This window comes from Pholis gunnellus (assembly GCF_910591455.1).
Source record: "Pholis gunnellus genome assembly, chromosome: 16".
Lineage (NCBI taxonomy): Eukaryota > Metazoa > Chordata > Actinopteri > Perciformes > Pholidae > Pholis > Pholis gunnellus.
In genome coordinates this window covers 13337509-13364032 of record NC_136543.1, presented here as the reverse complement: position 1 = coordinate 13364032, position 26524 = coordinate 13337509, and the positions used below count along the sequence as shown (strand labels likewise).

Here is a 26524-nt window from a genome sequence, read left to right as displayed (position 1 = left end):
TTGTAATTCCTGCCTGCGATCATCATGATTCGGTCATGACTTTGTGCCCCATGTTCTCGCACTCGTGTCTCATTCCTCATCTCCTAACATCCTGTGCGATACAAAAAGCCCTTAACGCATCCTCTGCGCTACTTAAAAAGCAGCACTGCTGAAGAATGCTGATTTTGATAGATTATATGGCTGCGAGCCGATATACAAAAGGATTATGAATAGGATGTAAATGAAGCACTGGGTGATACAGATTCATTTGAAGTGCTATTTGGGTTTTCTTATTAAGAGGGTTTCTAGGAGATTGGGCTCTTCACTGACGTGTCTTGATATTCATGTTAGGCCTTTTGTTCACGTTGAGTGTCCCAGTCTCTCTTTCCTGATGGAATGAGCTGCAAAACGAAATTAGTGGACCGATTCAGGCAAACAGCGAGTCAAAAAAAAAATGGGGGCTCATGTGCATGTGAGTCTGTTTGAGATCTTTTTTATTTCGGATCACCCGAGGCGTCCTTATTGGAGCGTCTTTTGGTTAAGGAGGATTCATTTGAAGTTTGCCCAAAGTGTCACATCACTGCCATTCTTTTTTGACCTCAGGTGGGAATATTGATCTCATTATGCAGAAGAATCGCTGCTTGATTGTGAAATAATGTATCACCGTCTTCCTCACAGTGACGCCTCATAAACACCAAAACAGCACACTCAGCATGTGTGTATCAATCTGTTTAGCAGTGAGCATTTGAATGCCACAGTTATTAGGAGGGTTTGTCTCTGGCAGATGTGTGTGTTGTGTCTGTTTATGTACACACACACACACACACACACACACACACACACACACACACACACACACACACACACACACACACACACACCTGCATCTGGGACATAGAATATAATCTTACATACGTCAAAATAATTGTTACATTAACAACACAGTCATTTAGTTCAGTAATATTTCCAAAGTGCTTAACAGTGACTTTGTTGTGTATTTACCACTTTCTATGTTCACTACAATATATATATATATATATATGTGCAACTTTTCAATAAGGACATTAGTCTTATTGGTTTAAGTCTTAACATATTATTATAGCAGCTTGATTGGCCACATTTAAAAAAAAAAAACGACTTAATCCCTAATCCTTATTGACTCGTTTAGGAAAAAAGGCTTATTGATTCTAATTTTAGTTTGCATTATTCTACGTCTTTTAAATTTGTGTAAACAACTTTTTTTTGTAAAGCACGTTGATGACAGCATCACTAGTGACGTTCATGTGAAGAAAGGCAGAGACTTGCGCTAAACGGTGCGCAGCTCTGACGCGTATTTCTGCAGCGCGTCTGGCGCACACAGATATAAAACCCACCGCGCAACAAGCGCCCAGAAGAGCAGAAGAGACACCTCAGGACAGCTGAATTCTCCCTCTAATCCTCTGGGAAATGTAAGTACCTTGATATTTGACTTACAAAAACCTTGACTGTTATTGACAGGAAACTTATTTAAAGTCTCTAGACATGAATCTGCTAGTTGCATGTGCAAAAATCTCATTTACATGTTTGTTTGTTTTTACTACCAACAAAACATGTATCCCTCAAACCTACTCTCAATAAATAACAATTCATCTAAAAACAGAACAGGACATTTAAAGCACAGTGGAACAAGTGTCCAGAGATGTGGCACTGACTTAACAGTTTTTTTTTACTTGTTTCTACTCGACCAGATGCATCCTAACGTGGTAAGCTGGCTGGGGACTCTGGGGTTCCTGCTGTGGGCGCTGCTCTGCCTGGGCGCCCTGACGGAGGGATACCCGGTGAAACCGGAGAACCCTGGGGATGACGCCCCGGCGGATGAACTGGCCAAGTACTACTCAGCCCTGAGACACTACATCAACCTCATCACAAGACAGAGGTAGGCGGACTAATTGCACCTTTCTGCACGAACAGAATCGAACAGAGAGCTTATTAACAGAGCTGGAGTCATTTAACTTCCCTGTTTATAACGATTACATGGAATACTTAGCAATATTTATTTCTCCTTAAATTACTGGATTCATATTTTCCCACTTACTGGTAGCTTCCTCACATTATTCCAGTCTATTTAATTGTATTCTCCAATTAAATTAAATGCAACCACCATTGAATATAATGAGATGACTGCTATCAGATAAAACATTTTTTTAATCAAGTGGTGCTTCACATTGTTACACTTCTAGCCATTTTCTTCTATAGCCTTTAACACTGTACCAGCTAAAAAGGTATACAGAGTGGGAGTGCAGGATTTTAAGTTTGTTGGATTGTTTATCATCATGGCTGCGAGGTATACAAACAATATGTATATTTAATTTGAGAAAATAATAAATTCTACACTTTATTAACAATGGTCTTTCCACAAGATTTGACATTTTCTATTATGTTCTTGACATGGTAATCTGAAAAAAATTAACTGCAAACTTTTCACATCAAACAAAGCCCATGTTTTGCCTATTGGAGCTACAGTTATTTTACAGCTTGTGACAGATCAGGGAACACCCGCTGCCCATTTACCGCCTGTAAAAAAACCTGAGGGGAAATGACTGCCATGCCAGCATTGCGTGTCCAATCACCCACAGTTTTCAGCTTTCTTCTGAATGTCAGGGGGCTTGCATGCTGGCTGCAGGCGTTAAGCCACCCGGGGGGTCAGGCGCGCTGCACAGCTTATCATCTGAGGGGCAGAAAAGGAAATATGACCACCTGCAATGCAACTCCTGTCTGCCCCTGCAGGGTCTCGGTCTGACTGTATTCGGTCTTCACTGAGATTTTAATTGGACTTATGACAAAGTAATATGTCACGTTATGTATTTCTCTGTGCTCAATTCAGCTGTCTGTCTCTTTTTCTCTGATGTTTTTTTGACAGCCAAAAGGTTCCATGTTGATGCTCAGCCCTTTGAAGTTCTGCCCGTCTAAATGCCTGTCACTCCGTCTCTTTCTTTCTCTCAGGTATGGAAAGAGGTCCAGTCCTGAGATTCTGGACACGCTGGTCTCAGAGCTGCTGTTGAAGGAAAGCACAGACACGGTCCCACAGTCAAGGTGTGTGCATGTGTAAAACTGTCGGTGTGACATTGTCGTAACTCGCAGGAAGCTGACCTTGTCCTCTGCTTCTCTCTCTCTCAGATATGACCCTTCATTCTGGTGATGTTGTCAACGGGGTTGTCTCCACCTTCACTGCCGCTGATATTCTGACCTCTATGACCACCCTGCCTCTGCCCCTTTTACCTTTATGAGCCGTATATTCAATCCCTCCTCCCTTACCCATCAGCTACAGTCACAACTGCTTATACTATTGTAAATAGTTTATTCAGAGTTATCATCTGTGAAACATAAAAGTCAAGTGGGGGAGGGAATATTGATTGTGTTGTATAATTGTGCTATTAAAGATTAATTGTTTGAAGGAATGTATTGCTTTGATTCTGTTTTGATAGATGAAATGATTTTAAACTGCAGAAGCTGTACTCAAACTGTTACAAAATGTCAGAAGTACCTGAGCGCACTTATGGGGGCAAATTGAGCAACGATTGATGGCTGACATTGTATTATATCATCTATGTGATTAATTATTTGATATATAAGGTCACTAAAATGTCAGATTAGAGAGAACATTGGTCCTGAATGCTCCGCTGATGTCACAATTATTTTTATAACTGCTCTCCTGACACATCCCTGGCTTGATGTCTTCCCTCATGATGAGATCAAGTTGGGACTTGCTGTGCCACACCTTACCTTCCAGCTGAAATCCATGTTGCAGCTAATGTAACTATGACACTGGAGAACGGGACAAAGGCCCATTTAAACTGGGCCTAGCATGCATGAATGGTCCGGTAAAAGCGAATATGATCAGAAGACATCAGTCAATTTGAAGCTGCCAATTGTGTAGCTAATGGCGCTCTCTTGTGGCCATGAGGATAAGTAGCTACTCTGAAACTAAATGAAGGGAGAAATGGCATTTCCAGTAGCATTATTGCAATTACACGAGTGGTTAGCCTACCGCAACCTGACTAATCGGCCTCATAGAGCACAAATCAAGCAGTTATGAGAGGCAATGCAGACACACAGTCTGCATTGGAAATGAGATAACCCAGAAGACGACACACACAGTTATTGATATTCATGTGGCGGTTCGACATTTTATCCCAAGTGTGGAGCGAGCATTCAGTCATTAATAAAACAGTGAGCTAGTAACGTTGACGACATTAAACTATGAATTGAAGACTTCGTGGCTCCCTCTCACAGACAAAGGCTCGGTTTTATCTGCGGGGAGTAGATAGAAGTAGATGAACAATAAATGCATGGCGTCCGGTAAAACTTTATGTGTGTTGTTTAAGGGAACTGACTATTTATGCTCAGCATAATTTTTGCGCGTGTATTAGTCTCGTGTCAATAGCCTACAGGTATATTAACATTATGTTCCATAACGTTTATGTTACTTCAAGAACATGTTGTACTTCAAAGCTCTCTTAGTGTTAGCATAAATGTATCCGTGTAGCTCTGCATATAGCCCGAGGCCTAGTGGTTATCAAAACGAGTAACGTTAATCTCAAACTATACTTTTTTAAATAGGCGTATATAATAGTAAGCTGCCCTATAATGTTATCTTAGACTATGGGAGTGCAGCGCCACATTCAGAGAAATACTTCTCTCCCACTTTAGTATTCATAGCCTGGGCCTACATGGTGCATCTGAAATAACGCTAATAAGTATTTCTGTGAATGGACGAGCGTATGACATTGTGACAGGAAGAAATTACTACATGCTACAATGCATCCACTTAGCGAGGGTTGTACCTCCGCTGCCATTGGTCAATGCTCTATGACGCCAGGGGGAGGGGGCGGGGCGTGTCTGTTTGATTGGCGTCGTGTTCTCTGGTAGTCTGCCGCGGGACCAGGACAGACAGCTGAGGGGGGGCCTGAATGTCCAACCGGGACGGTCGGTGGACTACCGCGACCTCGCACTCGCACGCACGATTCACAGGTAAGTCACGGCTCGTGATCATATTTGTGATTTGAAGGTGTTTGAATTCATTCATCCTCTGGCTTTCAAACGGGAGACAAAGGTACTTTGCCGTGTTTGAGGTGCAGTAGAGTTTGACAGAAGGGCATGTTTGCCCCCAATAGAGCCCGCTCTGCCGTGAGAACAGGCTTTATTCAGACACAGTTCAGTTTTGCGTTGGGGGCCCATAGTGGAGTCCTTTTTCCTTTTCCTGCATATCACGAGGAAGGATACAAGCGGATGAGTTGTAGCCCCAGTCGTAAGTGTGCGCACGCCACGGCCACAATGGCTCGGATGGGCAACAAAAAAATGGCCGCACGTGTGGCGAGATCGGTGTGAATTGTACAGTTGTCTGGTCAGCCCCGGAACGATGCAAGCGTTTGACACGGATCCGACGCACGGTCCAAGCGCACGGCCGGGTTTCTGGCGCACGGATGTGGCCATGCGTCAGAACCGTGGCGTCGATCCATGACTGGGAAGATATTGGGAAGAGAGCTGCAGGTTCTAGTGCTGGCAGGATGAAAGGGGCTGGAAAGCGCCACCGTCCCGAAATGACAGTGTGCAACATTTAAAGGGTGGTGGGCTTTTGCCATCACAGTAACGTGTGCCCCAGTTAGAACATTTTCTACTTTTCGACTATTGTTTTTTTAGGTCTAGAAAAACTTTCACAAGAAATATCAGCAACGCTTTGTTTGTTTTGAGCTGATGCTGAATGGAAGCGGAGATGAGGGGGCCGGTGGTTTGGCACAGACTGGCCGACCGGAGACGCAGCCAGACTGTGTTATTGATTTTTTTCTTTTTGTCTACTGAGATGTATGAGTGCATCATCTAATAATAATGTACTAACACGATGTCAAAGCCACTTTATGTGAGCACTAAATCGAAACATGAAACCACTTCTCAACAGACAACTCTCAATGAATCGTGGGACTTCCGATACCGGAGTAGCACAGGGTCACTTGGCAAGGTTTATAAGACGTTTAGTCTCGTGCACGTGCGGGGGAAGCCCATGCACATGTACGCAACATCCTTGGGGATCCTCCCTGGGAGGTGCTATGTAGGCCACCAGACCACTAAGAGGGGCACGTATGGATCTTGCTCATGGTTCCTTCTCTCTTCCTTCCAATCATGCAATAAGCCATAATTTGATTTGTTGAATCTAATAGGAGGAACACAAGGAGGAAGGGAAGGAGACAGAGACAGTTGTAGTGCATTAGAGTAAATCTGCAGTCACTGGGCAGGATAGTAAGGATGAGCTTTATTGTTTGACTGAAGTTCATGGAATATGGCACAAATAGACTTCTCAGCCCTCATATGTATTTCCCCTTCCTGTCAGCAGCGGAAAACATGAAGTAAAAACACACGCTCCCGATGTCAGAACATACTGTTTGAGAGTTGTCAGTGAGTCTTTCAGAGACTAAATCCAATGCTTAGAGGCTTATACTTTTCTATTATTAATACGCAGCTATATGGGAGAGATGGTATACAGGAAAAAGGAGGGAGGGGTTGAGCAAGAGAGAGAAGAAGGAAGGGGCACACACACACACACACACACACACACACACACACACACACACACACACGCGCGCACACATGGACTGGAGTGACTCACACATCCCAGCTATGAACAAGAGGATCGCTATCTACACACCTTAAAACCAACCCTCCCTGCATCAGGCTGCAACACCCTACAGTTAACCCATTTCTGACCCCATCGCAGTTATGACGAGTTGATTGCCTCTCTGTCAGGAAAGAACACAACTAAGTGACTATCCGGTACAGCGAGGACCATCTCAGAGGAAACTTTGTGTCGGAATTGCTGCAAGGTTAATGTTTTTGGCAGTTTTTTGCTGCAGCCTATAGTGCTGATTCACCGGGTTTTTGTCCATCACTAAAGCCTTAAAGAGGCACACCACTGCAGACTAACAATAACACTATCCATCATAGTTTTGTTTCACACAGAAACACCTCCTTTTGTCTTCCATCTCCGAAATGAAGACAGAAATGTTGCAACTGTGATGCAACGCTCTGATACAACCTAACAGACAGATGAAGCTGATACAATAATGATGCATGTGATATAATCATCATCATTTCTGCAGGAAAGTCCTCTGCTGATGAGATTATTTAAGAGCAAGATGTAAGCAGCTCAAAGTCACGGTCATTTAAACTTGTAGCAGAACCAGCTAGTATAATAATCATGTGAGACTCATTTATTTTCCTTATCTCTTCCTCTCTCTCTCTCTCTCTTCTCACACATTTTCACCACCATCTTTAAAGTTAAGTACTGTTGCATCACTTCGCCCTCCCCCATCCCCTCCCCATCTTTCCCTTAATACTAATGATCAGTAACAGGAGGCTGAGAGGAAGCAGGCGCAGTCATGTGACGGGTTAGATTATGTCAGGAGGAGGTGCTCATTATTAAGATCACCGAGCGTTCAGTGCAGAAGGGTTTCGGACAACCCACGGACGGCCGTGTAATTATATCGTCCCAAGCTGCGCGGCAAAGCACCCAACAAGCTGCAATATCGCAGGCGTCGAGGTCATTTTCGGTGATGCGGATTATGCAACAATTGATGCCTTTGTGTCAAATTGTGGTAATTCAAATTGCAGCATCAGGTGAAGAGGAGAGGTAGCATGAATCGGCAGAAAGAAGGTGGATAAAGCTACATTCTTACTCATTCGTGGGAGATTTTGGAGAGACTGAGGTGATTTAATTACCTTTCTGTAGACGGCACAGCACCATCAACAGCCGCAACAACAGGGTGGTGACTGGTTAGAGGACATGGTTATGGTAAATATTCTGCAGATATTAATCTGCTACAACGGCCATCTTGGGGGGGTAGCAGTGTAATCCTCATATTGGGCGGCCGTGTTAGCACACAGAGTGACCTAGATAGGGTTTGTCTGGAGGCAGAGGGTGATGGGTGTGATGCAGGACAAGATGGGGTTGGTTAATTGCTGGCGGTGATATGAATACACACATCTACATCCGAACACATGCTCCCTTGAATCTCTTGTGCCCCGCTAGCACTCACTACCACACTGGTGTCGTACGGTACGCTCCAGCTCAGTGCTCAGGCAAGTTTAATAATTTCCCTTTGCTAACCTCTGGAGTCGGCCATTGGAGTGACATCTGGGCTTCCGGGCAGGACAGAGCTCACTGGCCTCTTTTGTGATTCTCAAGTCATCGAGAGGAACTGAGAGCGACGGCTGCCCTGTGCCCCCGGCTCAGTGGTGCACGGGAGGGAAAAGTTTTTGTCAGGCCGAGAATAGAGGTGGAGAGAATATATAGACACGGATTGAATGGTTTCTCCAGGTCGGACGCCCTATGGGCTTGACTGTGTGTGTGTGTGTGTGTGTGTGAGTGTGTGAATTTCTCTTTCATGACCATCTGGGATGTGACGTCCTCCATCTGAGTACTTCACATTCACAGAATCTGAGGTAGAGTGAGATTTCCCGCCGCTAGCGTGACTCGAACTGGAGGAATTAAAACCAGCCTGTGGATGCTCGTCCGTGCTTTTAATAGCATGCACACACACACACACACACACACTCACACACACACACACACACACACACACACACACACACACACACACACACACACACACACACACACACACACACACAGGTTTACATGTGTGCGACAGCAATGATGTTTTGAACAAAAACAAACCCTCTGATCCTTCCGTAATCCGTAGAGCCGTCCATCATCCGAGTGCTTGGCAACCAGCGGGCACTCAGAGGACGTTTGTTCGCTTATCTTTTCCCGCACCAGCCAATGGCAGCCGAGATCGCACAATGACCACTTCCTGCGATTTTCCCCCTCTGGTCCCAAGAGGAGGAAAGAGCGGCCTACAGTGATGGTGATTTAAGGACATCCGGGGGGTCCTGAATCCATGATGCATGCTCAGAGTTTAAATCGGTGTGAAAAAAGGTTGACTTGGCTGGTGAAGTATTCTATTGCACGTTGTAACCCAGTACCTAGTCCAAGTGCACATATATACACAATCCCTCCAAAAGCAAATCCTCATGGACATTCAGATGCAAAAATATACAAATATGGTGCAACCATCATGAGAGGAACTAGAGTTACCTGGCAGTTACAGAGGTGTTTGCATTCGACGAGCTCTCACACCAACCCTTTCTCTCTCTTTCTCATCTGTTCCCTCTCATCCCCCCCAAAGACTTGAGCAACTTTTTCCCACAACTCCGCGTAATCTTTCATGACTCCCAGTGTGCCTTTTATCTTTCCTCTCTTGATCTGCCTCCCTGCTCTGACTCCCCCAACCCATTTATTCCCCTAAAATCAAGTTGTGACCTTTCCCTACTTATACTGCAAGGATGTCCACCTCCTCTATTCTCATCTCCTTCCCTTTTTTTCGACCTTTCATTGGACCGGCCCCGGCTCCTGCTGATTTGGTGAAGAATTGCACCGGTGGCTTTGCCTCCATTAACATTCTTCTAAGGGATATCTTTCATTTCCAATGAGCGTGCCGAGCCTGATTGTAGCTGCGTTGCGTAATGAATCGACCTCTCCATCTCTCTCTCTCTCTCTTCCTCTCCCTTTCTCTGATACAATAATTCGCTCCAGTATGATGGGTGAAAAGACCCCAAAACAGCATCATGGGATATTAGCAAAGCGGTGTTGAGTAGATGTCCCCCGTGTGCTGTAATCACCTTGTAAACTGATCGTTTCCAGGAGATACTGGGTTGATATGACAGAGATCAGAGAGGAGCTTAGAGTTGCCTCTAAGGTGGACGGTGAAATATCCTCCTGAGTGTGTCTTGAGAGTTTATACTAATATATTCATATTCTGAATTGTAGCAAATCCCCAGTGGGTGCTTTTGTGCACTTTTTAACAGCAGGTAGAGCCGGATCATCTTTCCAGCCACCTTGCTGTTCCTCCTTTCCTTCGAGAGAAAGAGGCTGAAAGAAACGAAGTGTTGAAGAGTGCTAACCTATTGTTTTGTGTGTGACTGCAGGCATCAGTTATTTGTAATCACACTATGTCATTGTTTTTTTTTGCTGGCTTGCATTTTCTAATGGTCCATTTATTTCGCAATGGCTGTTCAGAGCAGCATAGATGGGTTTGGCAATGCCAGACTCTGCAGTTCTATGAGACAGATGATGTTTTAAACATCGGGAGAAGGGTCAGAGTCCCTTATGAATAGAAATAAAAATATATATTTTTTTCTGATGAAAACCATGTTATACAGTCAAAAGCTCCAGAACAAGTAAGTGGACCTTGATTTTAGATTTTTCTTTGTCAACTAATTCAGATTATGATTTTTGATATCTTTTGCAAGGATCCTTACATTTTCACGATCAAGGTTGTCTTTTCTTTTTTAAGAATTGTGACCGAGATACATCCATACATTTGACTTTGTATTATTTTACATTCCATTTGTATTTGCTCTCTGGTGGACGAACTATGAGGACACTTTGCCTCAAACTCAGTTTGGCATTTCTCTACGGCATTTTATTATTAACATTCCTTATCGGCCAACATAAACAATAGCGATACATGTTCAATAAGCTAATACCGGTTGTTATGTTTTATATATATATACATATATATATATATATATATATATATATATATATATATATATATATATATATATGTTGCCTGGCTGATTCGATCCAGCTCTACAATGTAGGGATGAGTGTTGGTTGTTGTTTGCCCACCACATCTGTTTTTGCACATCAGCCGTGATACAGATATGTCTTTGATAACCCACTGATATTGATCCTCCAATATACAGGTCTTGTACTACATGAATGCCTGTGTTTGCAATTGAAAGTGAGGACCGAGTCTTTCTGGGAATGAATGGATAATGCTTTGTCATCACTTTCAGAGAATAGTGGCCATTTACTACGTTGACGGCGCAGTGCCAGCTTATGATGCAGACATCCTTGAATGGCTTAGGACAATGAATCATCCTGGATGACTCTTTTCATCGCTCTGAACCAACAACGGCCTCGGTGTGCAGATGAGACTCCTATCTTGCAGGAGACGGAGATGACATAGAGAGATGCAAACGATTAATCCACTGGGAAAAAGACAGCGTCATTAGATGTGTGTGTGTGTGTGTGAGGGATGAGCACGATTACGAATGTGAACGCTCAAGCAAGTCTGCGTTTGAGGAATGATGAAAAGCGGTGGGCAGGAATGCAAGCAGGACTGAATATTTGTCTCTCAGACGGATGAACAAACGTTCACACATCTCTCCGTCTCTCCAGGTCTTCACAGTTGACTGATGAGCAGCCAGTAGGACCACGGTTGGGCTACACCGACTGGCACAGGTAAACACAACTTCCTCCCCGCCTCTTTCTCAGTACTGAATCACTAGAGACGTTTAGGCACACGCTCGCTGCATGCTAACATGATTTAGTCAGGTCAGTGGGTGGGCTGCCTGTCTTAGAGGCAAGGATGTGCTGATCACTGCTCTTAAAAAAAAAAAAAACATTTGAAGGAAGTAAGGACGCAACTGTCCATGTGGATTACACAGAATACTTTCTCTGTATTTAAAGGGCCATGCTAATGTTAGTCTAAAACTGTGAAATTGAAGTTTCAGTTTGATATAAAACAGATCTGTATATCAACATTCACTGCCTATGAATCTTACCTAACTATAGCTGGCAGAAAGCACTTCTTTTTCATTATTGGTCGTTTTTGGGTACCGTTACATTTTTGTCCCTTTTTATAATAGTGTGTAATATTTGTCGGATTTTGACTTTGTCTCCATGAGTGTCCACATGCTGATACATATTCAAGTCTGGTCAAGGGTACGTCTTTCTTAATCGCACGGGCCTCCTGCCTTAAAAATACCAGCGTGCTTTCAATTACATACAGAAATTGGCTTATTGCTGAGTATTCAAATCATTTTAATCAAACAGTGCAATCTTATTTAGCCCATTATGGTCTTGGAGCTATTTTCTTAAAGTCTGTGTTAACTTCCCATGATGCTTTGTTTTGGAGAAAACAACACACAGCTGTGTGAACTCAGCTGCCGACTCTTAACTATTTTCTAAAGAGGAAGAAGGCAGTCATTTTAGAAGAAACTCGTGTGTGTGATCAACGAACTGTGAACTCCATTTTGTTCTGTGGCTCTTAATTTCAACTAACATAAATATACTAGAACACTGTATTGATGTCCAAAGAGAAATTCTTCTTTCACTCTGGAGTCAGAGGCAGTGGTTCGCAAGCCGCCTCAGAGTACATTCGCAAACCATCATCAAAACAGACGTAGTGTATCACACTGTTTGAACACTGGATATGGTGAGAGAAGGAGAGCGAGAGAGAGAGATCCTGTAATCCCGTGCTTTCGTGGCCGGATTAAAATCCCATGTCGCGGATTGGGGGAGGGGTTGACTGGTCATGTTGGGGATGGGGTGGAGGGAGAGGCGGGGCGGATTAAAGCCAACAGATCTGCTACTTGCCCAGCTGTGTCGCTGTGGGAGGGGCCTGTTTTGGGTGAATCTAAACACTGGGATGTATTCGCTAACTCTTTTGTGTTTACACTGCGTCTTGACAACCTGGCTATTTCCTTGCTTATTTGCAAGGACAACCCAAAAATGTGTATCCTAAACACTCATGTTTGCATTGGCTTCTTCTTAGCCATAGCGGCACAGCTCTCAAAATGGCACTTCAGTCGGCTCTTCTGTCATTCGGCCTTTCATACTTCTTGAGATACTGAAATAGCTCAACAAGTATGGGATGAATTGCCATGAAATTGTATACAGTCATTTGTTGTCCCCAGAGGATGAATGCTAAATAATTTGGTGATCTTCTGACCTTTTTATCTAGCGCCACTAGCAGGCCAAAGGTCTCACTTATCAAATAAAATATAGCAACATCTACAGAATGGATTGGCACACAATTTAAGAAATTCACCAGATGAATTGTAATAATTGTGAAAATCTTCTGACTTGTAATCTAGCGCCACCATTAAGTAAAACATTTTATTCATCCAATATTTCTGTTTCGATCCAAATACCCGCAATACTAAAGACAGCCCCATTTACTTGGTAAACATTTGCAGGTTAGCATATTGAACATGTTAGCATACTGACGATAGCATTCAGAATCACAGGTATGTGTGCACATACAAGGAATTTGACCGATTTTTTTGCACCTCTCTCAATGTACAGAAATAGAAATTACAGCAAGCTGCATGGACAACCAAGCTAGACAAATAGAGGTAAATAAGTATGTAAAGTATGTAAATAACACGGTTCCTACTAAGAAACCAGTAGCTTCCCCAAAAGCATTTAGGCTCAGTCATGCAGCATCTTAAATTGTTAAATTGCAGCCCCTAAATGTTCATAATCCAGTCAGCACATCCAGTCACTGATTTAGCGAGAAGTAACGTGAAGAATAGAGGCCAAAACGAGAAGGAGTAAAAAAAAAAAAAGTTCCCATTAGGGGGACACATGCTGCGTTAAGGAGGTGGACGACTGCTGAGGGAATACGTACGAGCACAATCTGCACACGCTGAGAGTTTCTGCACATTGCTGCAGCGGGGTGTCCGAACCATGAGCGGAGTGAATGAGAGAAAGAAGGAGGAAAAGAATGGGAATGTGGGGTCAGGCCCCCTTCAGTAACACTTATGTAAGATTACTTACATAATGACACCTTCAACTGGTGTGTGTGTGTGTGTGTGTGTGTCTAGACAAGTGGGGCAACTCAATTTTGGGTGGGGTCGGAGCAACAAGAGGAGGGGTACTCAAGCAAACCCTCAACAGCAGGAGAGGATTGTGGGATTATGTGTGTGTGTGTGTGTGTTATCAACGGAGGGGGGTTGATGGTTGGGAAGGGAAGGTATTAAAGCCAGAGTGGAGGGAGGGGACTGACAAGCATTGAACGCATGTCCACATCTGTGTGTGCTTTCAACCTCTCACTGTCTCTTTTCACAGCTGTCTTTCTGAACTTATCTTAACATTAGCCTCTTTGCTCCCCCTCGTCTTTCCTCATCCTCTCCACTCCTCTTTCCCCCCTTGTCTCCTAACATCCCCTTATCTTAATCCCACTCTATTGACGGTCTATTGTCGCTCTCTTTGCTTCTATCGTTCTCTGTCCTCAATCCTCTCTCTCTGTACTCTCTCTCTCTCTCTCTCTCTCTCTCTCTCTCTCTCTCTCTCTCTGTGTTTTTGGGAGTTTAGTGGGTCAGCAGTGCCAGACAAGACGATTGGAGGACAGAAGACATAGTTGCAGAACTACTGGTGGTTTACTAGTGGTATAGCCTTAGCATACTTGTGGCAGCAGAGAGGAAGAAGGAGGTCTTGGGCGATGGTCACGGCTATGGAGGATGCCTGTCCCAATGGGGTACGGGAGGAGGAGGAGGAGGAGGTGACGCCCCCGGGACAGCTCGGCGTGGAGGGGCCCCCGGCGGTGCAGTCCACCCAGGAAGCAGATACGTCTGGAGGTGAGGACAGGAGGAGGAAGAGGTGTCACCTGGCAGGGGAGAGATACTGTACGCTTTGATTTGATTTTAATACTTGACATGGAGGCATTGATGGAAGGCAGAATAATTTGTCAGGTAACTCATACAGAGGGAAGTGGTTCCCAAACTCCCCAAATTGTCTCATGTCTCCCCACAGCCCTCTCAGATGAATTTAAGTAGCCCTTCATTATAATTAGATGTTATTCAACACTGTTAATTTTACAAAACAGTATATTCATTGAATTAAACTGTCAATGTTAAGGTTGGTTTGATCATTTTTGCATTTGTACTACTACTACTTGGTAGTGTCAAAAGCTTGACTTCAACCTTTTATCCATGACTTTTAGCCACTTCAACCATTCCACCATGTCGGCCCCTATATGTATTACTTTTAGCTATTTTACCAGTTTATCCTGCTCATTTAACTGTCTATTTCAACCATTTATCAATGAATTTTGGCTAGTGTAAACTATTTCAACCATTTATTCATTATTTTAAAGTTTTAGCCTACAAGTCAACCGTTGACCCAATTCTTTTAGCTAACGTCAACTTTGTCAACCGTTTATTCATTTTCCTAAAGTTTTAGCCGACACTTCAACCGTTGATCCAGTTTCTTAGCGATTTATTTCAACCCTAGATATCTATTGAAACCATTCATGCATTATGAAGTTCAGACAACTCAACCATTTATCTATGAGCTTGGTATTTCAACCGTTTATCCATTATCTTAGCTGACAATTTCATCTGTTTATTCATGACTTTTAGCTAACTGTTTAGACGGCTGCTCCCTCGCTCACTAGTCAGCTAGTTTTCATGCACTTTTAAATGCAACAGGTAAAACCCCACACTTAAATATAATTTGTTTAGGGTGATGTTACTTGTGTGCCATTCAAGGTGCCCCTCTGATCTCCATCTTGTCTCGCATTACTTAAGAAGTGTTAGGAATTCTCAAGCAGGGAGATTCTGCATTCACAGCACACAGTGCTGGTAGGCGTACATATAGAGGCGGTGGTTAAATGGTTAGAGAGGCTGCAGACCGACCACAGAGGGAAGAATTAAGCGCAGGTAAGCAGGATGAGTCATTGTATATACATGAATGAACCAGCTTGGGGGGGAAACACTCTACTGTAGCTGTCCAGTGCTGTAAACTCTTAGATTTGACAACTTCTTCAGGCCAGTCTTAGTAACAGGCTCGTAGGTGGTTGTATCTCCATGCCATATTTCATTGGATTATAGACTTTAGGTAGGAGGCTTTAGTTCATCTCCAATCTCTCACAGGATAGAAAAGCATCTCAGAGTTGCTGTTAGGTTGAGTAATATACACACAAGTACACGTGGCAGGGGGCTGTGGACGGGCTGGGATGAGCAAACATTCCTGTGGTCGAGGACGCAGTGACACAATGAGCTGACCGAGTGGGCGAAGGTCAACGCAGAGAGCACAACAACTTGTGATCCAGCTGTTATGTTAGTGTATTTTTTGAGATTTTGTAGTCCGATCAGTTCAAGTATGTAAGGTCAGTTCGATGCGTCTTTTGAAAATTGGAAAACACATTATTCGCTAGATTTCAGGAGGTCTTACAGTGGCTTATTGTTAGTGCGATTTAGTGAGAGTAGTGCAATCAAGACGGCGGTTTAATGCTTGTTTATGTGTTTACCCATTAGCGGGCAGATGTGTTTACTACAATTGCAGCTCTGCTGTGAGACTTTGTGCTTATTCTAGCTTGTGAAACATGGTGTGGGGTCCCCACAGGAACCGAATATCCTGCTCATACATACTATACTACACGTGTGAACTTAGTCTTGTGCTCCTGTGTCGTCATGCAGTAAATATTTTTGCTTTATGGATATACAGGTTTAACAGCCTGCAGTGCAGTTTTTAACCTCCCGCCCCTTTTTGTCCTTCTTTAAGAGGACCATAAATATTTAAGGTTTGTTTTTGCATGGAGCCTTGTGTTTATGCAGTCTGTTTGTGCTCGGTGGTTATCAAGCCACACTGAGGTCTTCGCTGCATTGTGAGGTAAATTGCATTTCTTTGCATTTCTGCAGTCTCCCTCTCCTCCTTCTTCATCACACAACTGTGTGGCTTTTGTATGTATGAAGAATGATTAAACATGACACGGTCAAGCTGTAGTTTAACTGAACTTACTTACTTTGTGTGCTCCAACCCGGAAAGAAAATTTAAAATCAGACTCTATCTGAAATACAGAAATGCATCAATTTTGGATGAAAAATACTACTCAACCCTTACAAAAGAAGTAAATGCTAAATTCATATTTTCATATACAGCATGTCATGAACAGTCTATGGTATGTCTAAAAACACACGTGTGAATTGATCATGTGAAATTATGTTTTACACGGGATATTTCATACGATTGTATCCTTGTATTTTTGTATATGGTGCCTTAAATTTCACATGTAAAATACCTGAAACTGCAGATATCATGTGACTGACTGTATGCAAGAGGAATTTATGACATGTGAAATGATGTGAGAAATTCACACGTGTTTTTTACGCAAGGGGAAGTTGATTCACATTTTAAAAAGTACACAAATTAAACACCGTACGACCATTTTTTCAGGGCCCCATTTTTGCAACAACAAAGCCGATTTGAGGTTTTAGAGTGTGACTTGACTTCATAACACAGAACATGAGTCAAAGTTAAAGATGGTAATCATAGGCTCATAATCATAGAGTGAACCAACTGTATACACGAGCTGACTGAACATATTCACTACCCACATAAGGGAATGATGACACAGAGAGACACGCACGCACGTTCCCATGCCTTTAAGTGTCTTAAATGGGCTTACATGGGCTTTGAGACCCCGGCATTAGGGCGCTAGCTGGCTGATACTTACGGTCCACACCTCTCTATGTTTGTGTGCACAGAATACAAGACTCAGCAGAGTTCATGTGTTGCGATTTATTCTAACAACTAAGAACATTTGAATCCTGGAGTTTTTGTACCTCTGAATATACAAACCTGTTGAAGCATGTGGGGACAGAGTTATATCACTGGACTTTTTCCAAACTGAACATATGCAATTGTGTTCATCCTGAATGGAGCAGACGTATTGTAACCGCAGATGGAGCTTTAATTTTATATTTTTGGGGGCCAGGCGGTGTCGGTCGGTGTACAGAACTCTGTATTAAGAGAACGAATGGACTCCAAACATGGCCATGGTCTCAACATCATTATTTCATATTTACATGATATGTCTCTTAATTTGAAGCATTTGGGCCTAGTTTTGTAATAACTAAGAAACATGAATTAGAGATTGGTACTGATATCCATAAGCCAATATAGTATCGTGTGTGTTTGTTTATGCTTTGTGTGACTTTCACGTCTGGCTAACTCTCCTTATCTCTGTTTCTCTTTGTTCATGTCTGCATTTTTCTTATCTCTCAACCCGTGCGTCCAGCCATGCAGCAGGTGTTGGATAATCTGGGTGAGCTGCCCACTTCCACGGGCGCCAAAGACATCGACCTGCTCTTCCTGCGCGGCATCATGGAAAGTCCCACTGTACGCTCCCTGGCTAAGGTAGCACACACACATAGCTCAGGGTGAGCAGCTGTGAGCGGACTAACCGCTAGCCACCTCCGAGCACCACCTCGCCCTCACTCTGCTCCCAGCAGTGCTTTGCTTGCTGTGGCTGAGGTGCTGGAAGTACAGTAAGGCTTTGACTAACAGAGTGACCATTGCATCTGCACAGATGCATGCTGGGCCTTTATTTTGAATGACAGTGCATGTATTGCAGCTCTACACGCAAACTGGTTGCTCTAACACACATCCTCACTGCTGTAGCAAGTCCAGTGAGTTCAGTTTGAGTGCAGCTGTTGTCATTTTCCACCATTCAGTTTATGACTAAACGTGAGGAAATACTCCTTTGACTTTTAACATTGTAACACGAGGCAGACGGCTTGCTTGCGGAGCAAAATAATCCCAAAGTAACCTTACCTGTATGTACAATCCAATATAATCAGCGATCACTACTGCACAACAAAATGCAGTTTAATTTATTCATGACATCCAAATAAATACTAACATAACACACAGAGAGCATAACAGAGCAGAAACACATCTCTCCACATGTACCCTCGCTGAGCCTCTCTGTCTCCCCCAGGCTCACGAGCAGCTGGAGGAAGTGAAGCTGGAGGCGGTGCAGGACAACAATGTGGAGCTTGTGACGGATATTCTGGGCGACATCAACAATCTCCAGTTGAAAGACGACAGCGCGGCTGAACTTTCAAGGATCCTCAAGGAGCCACACTTTCAGGTGAGACGAGGGGCAAACTCACTCTCTCTCTCACACACACACACACACACACACACACACACACACACACACACACACACACACACACACACACACACACACGGGTAAAGGTAAAACAGACATGATTTGTGGAAGTAATCGCCTGCTTGTGGATTAAATATTGAGTTTGGGAAGTAATGTACAGGTGGCAGATGACACTATTTGAACCACTTTTTTATTTTTGTCACTTCTTTACATCTTTACATTCAACACCTCACAAAAGCTTTCAAATTATGCTTTAAAAAAAAAAAGCTAAATGAATGCCAGAATTCTGTATTATGTCACTGTATGTATGTGTGAAGAAGAGATTAGTCTTGATATGTTTTTGTTCAGAAGTTTATACTAGTGTGAATTTTAAGCTCAGTTTAGAGTTGTAAAGTTTTGACTGCAGATACAGTAGCACAGAGCTGATTTTATTATTATTTATCCTTAGACCTACCAGGGGCTTTACACAGGCTCGACCAATAGGATTCAGACTTAAGAGCCCAGCAAAGCTTTTGCACCAATCAGAGGCCTTTCTGTTGTAAGCTGAAGGATAAGACCCTGTTGACCTACTGAGAGTAGAGAGACAGAGCGGGAGGGAGAGACGAGCTGGGAAGAAAGAAGAGAGAAAATGAGGGAAACAATTATGACATCAAATACACAGTGTGAGTTTACAGACTTGTTTGTCTTAAAAGATATTTTTAAAAGAAGCGCTGGCAGCGTCTCAAAAAACAGGCTTGGATGAAGGTTTGTGGATGGATAGTCAGCAAACCAACAATTAATTGATCAGACTTTTGGGGTTAATCCATATTTGGGATTTGAGCCATTAGATGATTGTTTTTCTGCCACTATTTAAGGACAGCCAGACTTCTTAGTTTAATGTTTAAACAGCTTGGAGTTTATATTTAGATTGTTATCATTTTTTGGAAAATCTAACCGAGAAGACACATTATAAACACGCTGTTACAGTCGCGCAGCACTGCAAATGAGACAATTAGTCAGTGTTGGTAAAAGCTTCTGCTTGACTGTCTGCCTTTGAGTTAACTCTGATCCTGCATCATCATACTCTACCATTCCACATATTCTACCTTATATAGCAATCATCTCATTTTGCATTGTAACATAAAGTTGCAGTTTTTTTACATTATTTACACATTAGCCCATGTAACTTTTTTTTTTTTTTTTTTACAGGATAATGTTAAAACATAGCATAACAGTAGCGTAAAAAGAAAACAGTCATAGAGTCTGCAAACTGGCTCGGTAATGTTACTTACACAGCAATGCATTTCTAAAGTTTGCTAAGAAGAAGTAATGCTGTAGCAGCAAAACCCCTGAGTGTGTTGAGTTGAACAATTGTGTGTTTTAAGGCAAATTAACTTGTCATTAGTAAGAGGAAGAATTAGCTTTTTCTTCTTTCATCATTACCCTCTCCCTCTCAATTTGTCCTCCTCTCTTTCCTGCAGTCTCTTTTGGAGGCACATGACATGGTGGCTTCTAAGTGCTACGAAGTCCCGCCCCCGACTGAGATGGCCAATGATGCGGCAGTGAACAACGCTCTGATGCAGGCAGATGCTGTGCGCATGATTGGCATCCGGAAGAAGGCCGGAGAGCCACTGGTGAGCAGAGAAAGAGTGCATCTGCTTATGTGTGTGTGTGTGTGGATACTGCTGGAGGGGAGCGGTTGAGCACACGAATGACCAAGTGAATCACTATGATGTACATATGTATGTATGTATGTATGTATGAATAGATGTCCGTATGATTGTGGGTGAAGGTCAGTGTACATGCTACATGCATCACCCTACTATCTTCTCCTTCTCAGGGCGTGACGTTTCGCGTGGAGAAAGACGACCTTGTCATTGCTAGAATCCTTCATGGCGGCATGATTGACAGACAGGGTCTGCTCCACGTGGGCGACATCATAAAGGAAGTGAACGGGAAGGACGTCGGCAACAACCCCACCGAGCTACAGGAGATGCTCAAAGACTGCAGCGGAGGGATCACCCTGAAAATACTCCCGAGCTACCGAGACGCTCCCGCACCTCCGCAGGTGAACACACGCGGAAAATCTCAAATGAGATGATAATGTAAACACAAGCACACTTATGTAATGAGTGGCAGATGTTGGGCAGTGGTACAGGGCTTGTGATCTCTGTTCTTCGGCGCTCCCCCTGCGCGGGAATGTGAACCCTGGGAGCCCTATTAATAACACTCCACATGCTATCTGGGTCACACTAGCTGTTTCTGTCTTTGACACACTCACACACACACACACACACACACACACACGCATGCTTCCTGTGATCGCGTGCTCCCTCACATGGAATGTACAGTAATTTACGATATTTTTTTTATATTTCCCCTCAGATTTTTCGAACAAGTTATGGCGCCTGAGTAAAAAAAAAGACATTGCGCATCCTGAACAAATAAGACGTACACTTGGAAATGCTGATAATGCTTAAATTGAATAAAGAGCCGTAAAACTGAATAAGACATAATGCAAATTCCCATTCTAGGCTGTGGCTCAGGTCGGCTGCACGGTATATTTTACTGGCTTGTTTTATTGCTTCCTCTGGCTGCTTGTTTAATCGGATACATCAGCCAGAGCACTTACCCTTCCTGGCAAAAGCCTCCACTGTTGGCACAGCGTGAACAGCTGTGTCGGGTGCGGTGTAGGAAGTAGGGTGTAATGAGCCAATGTTACTGTGTCAGTGTGTGAGACAGCATGCTGAGCTTAAGTCTCTTCATTTTTCTAGTTTTTTGTGTATGTCATTGTGTTTCATCCACAAACTTTTTTTTTTTTAAATTCTAAGCGAGCCAATGAGTGTAAATGAATTCCCACAAAGACTCCAAGCTGTGCATGTGTTCGTCACAGGTGTATGTGCGCCCGTACTTTGACTACAACCCAGCAAATGACAACCTGATCCCTTGCCGAGAGGCGGGGATGTCCTTCAAGAAAGGCGACATCCTTCAGATTGTCAACAGAGAGGATCCCAACTGGTGGCAGGTGAGCTTTCCTCCATATATTTCCTGTGAGTGTCTGCCATTGAACATCACAGAGACATAAAGATCTCAAGACTGAACTGAATCTGATCTGTAATCCGTGCCAGGCTTGCCATGTGGTCGCTGGGGCCACGGGACTGATACCCAGTCAGTTCTTGGAAGAGAAGAGGAAAGCTTTTGTCCCTCGAGACTTTGATGGATCAGGTATGTTAGTGAGTGCGTTTCTCTGTGGTGTTGATACATGACCTTTTGAGTAAACACTGAATGGTGTTTTAGTGGGGAGCTGAAACATCCACACGTTTTCCTGTTTCCCTCTTAAGCAACCCTGGTGTTGAAAATATGGATTGGCCTAAAGCCTATCAACTGGTTTTCTGTCAGACCTCTGTCACTTCTCTGTTGCTTTTACCACTAACTGATTTATGGCACGAAAGGCCTGGGTAGTCAATGATTCCCACACTTAGAAAGTGCTCCATGCCTGCCCCCATCTGGCCAAATGATGTAATAGCAAAGACATACAAGTGCATAAATGTTCCGTCTTGTTTTGTAGGGATCCTTTGTGGGACCATAGCTGGAAAAAAGAAGAAGAAGATGATGTACCTGACAGCCAAGAATGCAGGTCAGAAGACTTTTCATGCCGTTGACTTTTTTTTTTTGTCTGACATTTTTAGTATCTCCTTCTTGCGTTGGCTAATACTTATATGCCTGTGTTTAAACAGAGTTTGACAGACATGAGCTGCAGATCTATGAGGAAGTGGCAAAGGTGCCAGCATTCCAGAGAAAGACGCTGGTTCTGATTGGTGCTCAGGGCGTGGGCCGACGCAGCCTGAAGAATCGGCTGATGGTCCTCCAGCCCACACGCTTCGGCACCACTATGCCCTGTACGTCATGCTTGGGTTTCGACCGTTTCCAAATTCTGTCACACCCTGACACCAATTTTATTTTTTTAAACTTTTACAAACCAATGTTTTCTTAGACACATCACGGCGGCCCCGTGACGATGAGCTGGACGGCAACTCCTACCACTTCACTTCAAGGACAGAGATGGAGGTGGACGTGAAGGCCGGCCGGTTCCTGGAGCACGGCGAGTACGACGGTAACCTGTACGGCACGAAGATCGAGTCCATCCACGAGGTGGTGGGCACAGGACGCACCTGCATCCTGGACGTCAACCCACAGGTAAGAGGAGGTTTAGAAAGGGTTTTCACAGAGAAAAGACGTTGGCAGCAAAGTCAGGTGTCTTTGAAAAATAAAGAAGAGACTTGAGTTTGATGAATGAGAAATATTTTTAAATGAAATCTCCTCACACTTTTACAGAATGATATGTTTTTGGACATGGCTGTAATGTTACCTACTGCGTCTCTCCTCAGGCTCTGAAAGTACTGAAAACAGCGGAGTTCATGCCTTATGTGGTGTTCATTGCAGCGCCAGATTTTGACACTCTCAAGGCCATGCACAAAGCTGTGGTGGACGCAGGCATCACCACCAAGCAACTCACGGTAGGTTAACAACTCCCATGACCATTGAGCCTCCCAAAACAGAAAAATCAGACCTGTTAACACCTGATTATACATTCACTCATTCATACCCATACATGGAGCAGTGACTGTGAACTGAAACTGAACTGAACTGAAAATTGACACGAAATTGTCTGGGTGACCCCAAACTTTTGAACGGTAGTGTACATTCAAAGTTGTATTAAAATAAAACTAGAGGAAATATATATAAAAAGTAAAGTCAAAATAACCCTTTTACTTGCCCCTTTTAGAGTATTACTATATATTATTGGACCATTATTACTAATATATTAACATGTTTTATTTTGTTGAGATTGGGCTCACTTAATATGGGTAATTTAATAACAAACCCATCATTATTTTAGCATAAAATGTTAATCTGGAGAGTACAGATATTTTTTACTTAAACATAAACTGGCATTAAAAGTATAAAGTAGTGTATAGCTGAACAAGTAAATGTACTTGGTTACTGTACCGCTGTCGGTATGTCAGATGATCAGACATCCGTACACTCCTGAGACAAAACAATGAATGTTACCTGCTGTCTTTTTCCTTCCTCTAAGTCAAATCAAATCCTCAGCAGTCACCCTTTTATTTGCCCACCTGGTCGTTGATTCCTCCATTACTCTGAGCAGTAATTCTGACGTGTGCAGGGGATCTCTGGTCTATAGCTGGTATGTGTTTCCTCTGTGTGTTGGCAGGACGTGGACCTGAGGAAGACGGTGGACGAGAGCGCTCGGATCCAGAGGGCTTACAGCCACTACTTTGACCTGACCATAGTCAACGACAACCTGGACAAGGCCTTCGAGACGCTACACGCCGGCGTGGACAAACTGTGCAGTGAACCCCAGTGGGTCCCGGTGAACTGGGTGTACTGAGGACCAGCTACACTGACCACTCTGAGCGGGTCACACTGACCCACCAGCATGTCTGTGACCACAAAGGCCAAAGAAGAGGAGAAGAGGGCAGAGCTACTTCTGCAAAATAACATAAATAGCTAAAAAAAAAAAGAAAAAATCATATTGCTCTTTCTCCTCTTGGGCCTGCTGCACGCTGTGCAACTTCTTTTCTACTCAAAACTCAAAGGGAAAGAGTGCTTATTTATTTTATAACTTTTTATGAAAGATCTTTCTATTCAATGTGGAATTCCATTGAGAAATGAGACAAAGAAATCTGGTCACGTACTCGGGCCATATTTTTGCATTAATTTATTGTTAGTAGTTACACTTCTTATTATGTAGTCGTTTCCCTTGATTTCATTTGTCAGTCTGTGTTCGTGGACATCCGGGATTCATGATCTCCATCAAGTAAAAGAGGATGGATGAGAAGATCTTTGAGCAGTCATTGTCCCAAGAAACCTGTGTCAGTGTCGCACATCATTGAGCAACCCGTGTAACCGTTTTACTTTCACGTCCAAACAACTTAATCCTTTAGTGTTTTTATGTAGCCGGCCCTAAACTTGTATATCAGTGTCGTCCACAGGATCAACTGGGCAGAGATAAAGATGAAATGCCCGTTTGCGCACGACTCCTCTAGTATGTAAAAGAAAAACCTTATAATGGTCTTTTTCAAGATCAAACACTGTTAATTTTGTCTAGTTTTGTTTTCTTATACTAGTTTTTCATCAGTGTGGTGATTTAAACATGTAGAGTGTAGTGTTTTGTCACACTTGATCCATTGATTTGTTTTTAATTACCCTGTCTGAAGTATGACCATCTACATTGTCACTGATCCCCTCATCTTTGCCAATTTGTTAATGTTTTATATACGTGAATGTGGCACAAACCGACTCCCTCCTTATGGTCCTTCTCTTAAGTGTTGCAGTATGCCAAAGCCCAGATCATACTCCAAATAAAGTTTAAAATTCACCCGTTTGTTAAATGTGATTGATATTTCAACTGCAGGGCTGTGTAAATGCAAGATTTTAAGATACAACTTTGGATGGGAAATGCAGGCCAAGGGTTAAAACTAACACTATTGTATGTCAAACATTTTGTAAATCTTCAACATATTACAAAGAAATCACATTAAGGGCTGGCCATTTGACAATTTGAAATTAGTTCGTTCTGTAACCTGTCTTGGACTAAAATAAAACCCTAATAAATTACTTATACTTCTCGCCCTGTAAATGTTGATTTGTCCGGCAGGTAGCTGCTTTATTTATTTTTTAAGCTTTATTTAGTCTAGTCGTGTGCTGAAACAATGTCGCACTGATTTCTTTATTTTCCATTTGTTAGATACTTTGTAATCAAATTCTGGAGTTATTACACAACAGTACAGTTCTTTTTTTGAAATGCTAAGTGTCTCCGTGTTCGACTTATGAAGCAAATAACTCAAAAGATCTTAGGTCAAGTTTAGACGTTTACTTCAAAAGAGACCATTATTTCAAAAAAAAACTGTACTGTTGTGTAATAACTCCAGAATTTGATTACAAAGTATCTAACAAATGGAAAATAAAGAAATCAGTGCGACATTGTTTCAGCACACGACTAGCTGTGTTGTTTATATATATATATATATATATATATATATATATATATATATATATATATATATATATATATATATATATCTCTGTTTTAGAAAACAAGTGTCTTCACATCAACCCTTATGTCTACAGATCTTTACACTTGCATCAGCAAAGTTATGATGAAGAAACTTTAATAAACCCTACCAAACAGTTTATTTTTTAACTAAATGTGTATCCCATTTTAATGCATACCTCACAAGTAAAGTTACGGGCAAATACTGACAGTTATCTTGATTAATATCTATATTAATTAATGCAGCAACACGAGTAATGTCTCTAAAAAAGTGTTTTTTTAAATTATTTTGATAATACTATATGGTGACATGGTGGGCCAAAAGGTAAAACAATGTGATTTACATTTGTATTAAACTGAGAAAAGAGTAGTTTTGCGATGGACTAGACTATAACTGATAAAAACAAAAACAGTATTATTCCTTTTTCTCTTACTAATACGCAGCCATTTACAGTTCCATCTGAAAACTGACATTTTGGGATGTGACAGTAGTAAAAGCAAAGCTGTAAATAACAAAATGAGTAATGGTTGAATTCCATTTAACTGTCAGTTCCATGGTTCTAGTACTGTGCAAACAAGTTCAATCAAACAGATTATTAAACAGAAAAGTCACAGGAAAACTTAAAACATTTTTTTATTAATTAACGCAACTTACAGTCAAGCCAAAGAGTGAACTATATTAAGTGATACGTATTCACATTAT

The 26524-nt window shown here is 42.6% G+C and overlaps 2 protein-coding genes across 3 annotated transcripts; both read left to right on the top strand.

Annotated features, from left to right (window-relative positions):
- Positions 1–634: 634 nt before the first annotated feature.
- npy (neuropeptide Y) lies at positions 635–5479 on the top strand (the record flags this gene model as incomplete). The annotated part of the gene is given in 7 exon segments (XM_079176292.1): positions 635–656; positions 1322–1396; positions 1399–1427; positions 1707–1894; positions 2962–3051; positions 4888–4989; positions 5368–5479. Coding segments are annotated over 7 exon segments (618 nt in total).
- On the top strand, positions 4898–25304 carry pals2b (protein associated with LIN7 2, MAGUK p55 family member b). Of its 2 annotated transcripts, XM_079176705.1 has the most exons (14): positions 4898–4989; positions 11258–11320; positions 14180–14442; positions 17886–17986; positions 18588–18740; positions 20225–20377; positions 20584–20811; positions 21637–21768; positions 21872–21968; positions 22312–22380; positions 22481–22642; positions 22738–22940; positions 23132–23260; positions 23980–25304. In XM_079176705.1, exons 3-14 carry the CDS (start codon positions 14307–14309, stop codon positions 24154–24156), a joined length of 1740 nt encoding a protein of 579 aa, XP_079032831.1. In that variant the 5' UTR covers positions 4898–4989; positions 11258–11320; positions 14180–14306; the 3' UTR covers positions 24157–25304. The 2 variants fall into 2 exon arrangements, with proteins under 2 accessions (XP_079032831.1, XP_079032832.1); XM_079176706.1 differs by lacking the exon at positions 14180–14442.
- The last annotated feature ends 1220 nt before the right edge of the window (positions 25305–26524 follow it).

Coding starts and splice junctions, on each gene's coding strand:
- pals2b (XM_079176705.1), top strand. CDS start 14,307: ATGGTCACGGCTATGGAGGATGCCTGTCCCAATGGGGTACGGGAGGAG. Junction 17,987..18,587: donor GCATCATGGAAAGTCCCACT/GTACGCTCCCTG, acceptor TGTCTCCCCCAG/GCTCACGAGCAGCTGGAGGA. Junction 22,381..22,480: donor CCTGACAGCCAAGAATGCAG/GTCAGAAGACTT, acceptor GTGTTTAAACAG/AGTTTGACAGACATGAGCTG.